Here is a 6,002-nt window from a genome sequence, read left to right on the forward strand (position 1 = left end):
ATTCATCGAGCTTCAAAACAAAGACAAGACACCTTTTATCTAAAAATTTCATATTTGAGAGTATGAAGTTAGTTTTTATAAGAAATGTTTTACCCCTTACAAGTGAGACTTCTAAGTGCACATTTGGACTAGTCGAGCACCAAATCTAAAGTCTCGTACTTGAGATTATGAAGGTATTTGGGGTGAAAAAAATGTTTTACCCCTCGAAAGTGAGGCTTTTAGGTGCATTTTTTTTGAATTAGTCGAGCGACAAAACAAATATAAATACACCAAATCAGAATAAAAGAGCATACTATTTCTGATTACCTTCATTTTTTTGCAAAATGTAATTCTAAGGATGCCTAAAGGTCTTGAGTTTGAAAAAGTTTGCAATACATAGTTACAGACAAGTAACTGGCCCCTCCACCTTGTCTGTCCATTAGTACCCTAAAGTCATCCACTTACATTCAAAATCATCAAAAAAATATATATATATTAAAACACTAGCTAAAATCCGACATCTTCCTTTCTTTTCTTTTCCTTTTGCACCTTTTTTCAACCAACCACTACCCCAATTTCTTTTCCTTTTTCTTGTTCATGCAAAAAAACATGTTATACAAGTTGCAACATGTAACCAAAAAAAAGCAATAGTTTGCATTTTTTTCTCATGCATCATTTAGAGCTGCAAAGACTGGTAGGTGAGCCATGGAGACTGGAATTGGCCTTAGTTGAGCTGAGGGAATACAAGCATTGACATTAGTCGATGGGACGACGAATTTTGTTGGCTTTGCAAAGACTAATGAGGCAGCAGTTTTATCAGGACTTGCCTCTCTTGAACTACCTAGACTTGTCACCAATGACGAGGCATTTGAAAAGTGGTTAGCACCAATCTTGTTCTGCTCATGATCAAGAATTGTGGCATGGCTGGTTGAATTGTTGATCGAATCGATGCCTATCAGATCTTGTAATGCCACGGAGAATGAGGGGTTTCGATAGTTATTCGATCCTATAGATGGATTAGATGCTTGATACAACACCATTTTCCAATCTGTGATGTTCCCATTGTTGTTGTTGTTTTGAACACATTCCTCATTCTTCTGAACACTTATGTTGTTGTATTCAATTGACTCTCTTGGCTCTCTTTCTTTGGTTCTTCTAGCTAATTCACCAGCAGGTAGATTATTACTAGCCATGATTTTTTCAACGTCGTATCGCGATATATCGAAGTTTGTGACAGCATTAACACCCCTGAATTTGATTGCAGCAACATCATAAGCCTCTGCAGCTTCTTCTTGTGTGCCTATGAAAATTTTAGAAGATAATGACTGTTAGGGAATTACACAAATTATGTCTTAAAGAAAGTAACTTTCTTTTTCTCTTTATTTATTATGTGATCAGAAGGAAGAAACAGCTTTTGTAAAAGTTTTTCAGTCCCACCAATTAAGTATGAGAAATATAACAAGCAAAGTAACCGTATATAGTCAGCCTTTGACAAGCATCACTAGTAGTGACTAAAAAAAGATACTACATGGTACCAAAAAGAATAGACACAAAATGATTTTCTTATTACTGGTAATCCATAATGAAATTATGTAAATAAGCATGTTTAAAAGACTTAAATCAATTCAAGAGTTTGCAAGGACTTACTAAATGTGCCAAGATAAAGATCTTTGTTCCCTGCAACTCTTCCAATTCTAGCCTGCCATCTTCCATGTTGATGGTGCCTATAAATTAAAATAACACTAATCATTTTAGAAAGGACTGTTCATAGCTATTCAAAACAATATTTATTCATATGAAAATGTCAAATATACCTTGTTACTCCTCTGTAAATTGAAGCACCTCTTGAAAATCCACTACTTTTCCTGAATAATAACAATGATATTCAACACAAGCTAATTAATAAAATGAACACAAGAATATAAGACAAAGTTTGAGTAGTAACAAAACTCACCTTCTCAAGTGTGCAACATATTCTTGTCTGGTCATATTCTTCATTTCTTCAAGCTCTTTCTGATAATTTTCCAACTGCAAAAAGTAGCAAAGGAAATTATTGTCCTATGTTAGCCAAAGGCATTAAATATAATAACTTGAGGTAAGTAATTACACTTACTGGAAAATTAATGTGAGTTGAAGGACCCCAGTACTTTAATGCAGCTTGATCATATGCTCTTGCAGCTTTATCTTCCATATCATAGCCCCCTAAATTCCACATCATTTTATAGTTTAGTGCTAATTAATTAAGTAAAGAAAATAAAAGCATGTTACTTGAAATTTGAATGTTGACAAAGCCACTCACCAAGATAAACTGAGTTGATTAGAATAGCATATCCACCAACAAGCAGATACATGACAAAAAAATTCATAACAATTGTCAGACTATGAACAGAATGGGACCTAAAAAAATAAGAGTCAAAGATTTGTGTGGATTGAATAAAAGATTCATATTAGCTAACCTTGTCTCCCTTTCCTAGTCTGCCCTTCCTTCTTGCAACTATTATCCCACAAATGTGCCTCATACCTACCTGTCCACCTATGTCTGGTGAAATCATATTCACACAATGTCATTTGAAAATCTTAAAATATGTATTGTTCCTCGGACTCCTCTCAAAAATGCACCACTTAAGATGGATCCAACAAGCATCAATCCACATTTTTGAAAAGTCCAAGCAACGTAGAAGATCAAGAATGGAAAAACTCAAAAAGGCAAATCTTGCCAACTGGAAGCAACCTATATTCATTCACATTTGAAGAAAAGGAAAAAAGCCCAACTCCTTGCATACAACACAAAAACATGAGAAATAAAAACACCCCACAAGCCAAAATATATTAACAAAAATAAATGGACTGACCTAGTGACACCTCTATACTGAGAAGTTCTCTGACCAAATGTGTCAATAGATTTCCTGTGGACAGGTTGTTTTTGAGCCACTTTAGCAGAAGCCCTCTTCTTAGATTCAATAGCTACACATTCCAGTCCCGTAGGAGAAATTTGTCTTGGAGTGACACAGCTGGACTGAGTACCAGGATTCATAGACAAACTTAAAGACTGCAAATCATTACAACCAACCGTACCACCACCACCACCACCAGCTGCAACAGCAGCAGCAGCAACCATGCTACATGTGTCATTTATGTGTTGGTCAATAGCATAGTGGCCCCAACTTTTCATCTCATTTCCAGTCATTTGAGCATCACAGTTCGAAATTTGAGTTGGTTTTGTTTCTTCTAATAGTGATTCTTGGTACATCCCATGACAATGCATGGGAGAATAGTAAGGATGATGACTATGAACTTGAATGTCTTCATCATTTTGGTGATAATACAAACTATCTAAGCTTAAAGCCATAGCTTCCCTTTCATGACTTCCATATTGACTTGCACCACCTAAAAAGTCTTCAAGCTTAGGTGAAGAACTTTGCACCATAGCTTTTTTTTTAACACAAAGATTAGTAAAAGTAAAAAAAAAAAAAGATCAAAACTTTATAATCAAATTAAACTAAACTTACCATCTGCATGAGATCTTGAAAGAGCTTCCATTATACAAAGTGAGCCATCAGATTTTAGAGGCATAACAGACAAGGAAGAATGAAAGGGATTATTTTCATAACAAAGAGCAGAAGCTGTTGACACATTCATAGTAGTAGGAGAAGATGAAAGGTAGAAACTTTGAGCAAATTGCTGTTGATGTGGATGTTGTTGTTGGGTTTCAGAAGCATTAGTAACCTCCATTTTCATGTGGGGTGAGAGAGAAAAACCCAACCAGTTGTTACTATTAGTTGCTGCACTACTGTGATTATTGTTATTACTATTACTATTATTGCTGCTGCTGCTATCATCATTCATAGACTTCATCTTCATTCACTTGTTGAGATTCCTTTTCTTACCTGTTAAGTTCAAGGGAGTTCACAATCATTAGAACAAAATAGAGTAATCATTTCAACAAAACAACAAAATAAAAACAAAAAGTAAAAATCATACCTTAAAAATTTTCAAGATTCACAAGGTAGCAAGAGCTTATGAACCCAAAGAAAAATATCTGCTATCTTTCACTTCACTACAATCCAAGTGAAGAAAAAAGACCAAAACTCTCTTTGTAGTTTCTCATTCTTTTTCTTTTGCTTTGTCACACACTTATAAAAAGAGAACAAAAACTGGACCCTTTAAACTAAACAAAGAGAATGAGTTTCAGCAAGCAATGTTGGATAGCACCACTGCATTCCATATAGCCATAGGGATCTGTGTAAAATAGATATTCTATCTTACTACACATATACTATATGCTTTTTTTATAATAAAATAAAATTTTAAAAAATCTCAAAAACTTAAGAGATACCAAAGATTCAGGAAGAAAATGCCCAACTGCCTAAGTTGTTGTTATGTTTTTTCTCAACTTAATGGAAACACCAAGTATTTATTTAAACCATAAATGAGAGAAAATAAACATGAACAAAGGTTATATTTGGCTTTTTGTTTATTTTTATTTAGTAAAGGGAAGCAATCACCAAGATTAGAGGAGGGGGAGGGGGTAAGGGGCCAAGTTGAATCTAGTGGGAAATAAAGCACCAATAGGGAAGGAGGGTGGTCAGAGATAAATATCAGAAATCAAAAGAAAGAAATTTGCTTTTTTGCTGCACAAAAATAAAAGGAAAAACATATTTACTTTTATCTCATACGAAATTTAAGAAAATAAATAAAAATTAAATTTATAATCTTAAATTTAAAATATATTAAACTTATCAACAAAGAATATTAATTTTCTTGATTGTGGTGCAGAGGTCTCGGATTTGAGCTCTGATATAAAAAAATTTTTGTTAGAAAGCACTTACCCTCTATTAAAGTCCTATGCGATGTAAATTTAAATTAATTAAATTTTAATATAAATATCGAACACCGAATAAAAAATTGGATAGATGTGATTGAAGGGGCAAAGGGCAGGACATCCTGCCCATCCAGTCACTTCATACAGTACAACTTCTTTCCACCCCCACCCCATACCTTCTTTCTGTAATTTCTCTTCATATAACAGATGTTAACCATTTTCAAAATTCAGTTTCTTTCTTTACTTACATATTTTGCTATTTAGGAATAAGACATATAAGAATTCGATGAATTATGCTGAAATTGTCAGTTATATATTTTAATCCTATTATCTATTAAATTTTATTTATTTATAAAATAATATTCAAGAGAAATAATAAAATTTTAACATGATTTAAATGTGTAATTGATAATTCCATTTTATTTCATAAGGAATCTTATGCCTTATCACTGTTTTTTACCTGCGAGTTTGTTTTCGTACAACCATTGGATACATGAAATTGATTAATCACAAATTTGTGCTGCCTAGATTTTATTACAAGGGGAAAGCGCTATCTAGAATTTTTGTAAAAATAAATATTATCGATTTTGAATTTGAGATATTTCAAACATCTCACACAATAGGTTTAAGAAATAGAATGAACTAGGGTACTAAAACCATTAACCCCAATATAAAATCTCAAACAATATGACATAATATTTGATTGACAGGATAAACAATAATACTATTTAGTCAAAAGGATTAAATAACGCTTGCATTCCCTTAGGTTATCACATTATAGGTAACTTTAGCACCATATTATTTTTCTTTTTACTTGTAAATTTATGAATTCCAACGACGACTTTAAGCTAATACGTCATATAAGTTCTGGGTAATAACTACTTAGGTCTCGTATATTTATATGTGACAATGTAAATCTGCCTCAATTATCTGTAATAAGAAAATTCTTTTTGTTTTAATTTATTTATCTTTTTTTTATTTTAAAAATGATATCTCTTTTTTAATTTCTAACATCTCACACAACATGTTTAAGAACATAATATTAAAAAACATTTTGATACATTATATACATATTTAGTTTAAAGTTTAAACTCACAAAATTCAAAATCAATTTCAGTCCTGAAACTTTTCTTTAATGATTCTTCTTCATCTTATTATTATTATTGTAATGCATATAAAATAACGGTATTTTTTTTTTAAA

The 6,002-nt window shown here is 32.4% G+C and overlaps 1 protein-coding gene across 2 annotated transcripts; it reads right to left on the reverse strand.

Moving 5' to 3' along the window:
• Window positions 1-277: 277 nt before the first annotated feature.
• Window positions 278-4,538, reverse strand: LOC107867267 (AP2-like ethylene-responsive transcription factor ANT). 2 transcript variants are annotated; one of them, XM_047411097.1, is made up of 11 exons: window positions 4,316-4,496; window positions 3,961-4,218; window positions 3,489-3,866; window positions 2,832-3,408; window positions 2,436-2,518; window positions 2,279-2,287; window positions 2,093-2,181; window positions 1,934-2,007; window positions 1,794-1,844; window positions 1,627-1,703; window positions 278-1,279 (listed from the first exon to the last, which is right to left on the reverse strand). In XM_047411097.1, the coding sequence occupies exons 3-11, from the start codon at window positions 3,838-3,840 to the stop codon at window positions 645-647; spliced, it is 1,947 nt and encodes a 648-aa protein (XP_047267053.1). In that variant the 5' UTR covers window positions 3,841-3,866; window positions 3,961-4,218; window positions 4,316-4,496; the 3' UTR covers window positions 278-644. The 2 variants fall into 2 exon arrangements, with proteins under 2 accessions (XP_047267053.1, XP_016568915.2); XM_016713429.2 differs by having other exon boundaries at window positions 3,961-4,538.
• Window positions 4,539-6,002: the final 1,464 nt, after the last annotated feature.

The sequence above is a fragment of the Capsicum annuum genome, chromosome 4 (genome assembly GCF_002878395.1).
Source record: "Capsicum annuum cultivar UCD-10X-F1 chromosome 4, UCD10Xv1.1, whole genome shotgun sequence".
In the NCBI taxonomy this organism is placed as follows: domain Eukaryota; kingdom Viridiplantae; phylum Streptophyta; class Magnoliopsida; order Solanales; family Solanaceae; genus Capsicum; species Capsicum annuum.

Excerpts from the sequence above, each read along its gene's own strand:
- LOC107867267 (XM_016713429.2), bottom strand. The coding sequence starts at position 3,840 with ATGAAGATGAAGTCTATGAATGATGATAGCAGCAGCAGCAATAATAGT. Across the intron at positions 2,519-2,831 it reads CAGTATAGAGGTGTCACTAG|ACATAGGTGGACAGGTAGGT; the intron begins GTCAGTCCATTT and ends TGATTTCACCAG. Across the intron at positions 1,280-1,626 it reads TCTTTATCTTGGCACATTTA|GCACACAAGAAGAAGCTGCA; the intron begins GTAAGTCCTTGC and ends AAATTTTCATAG.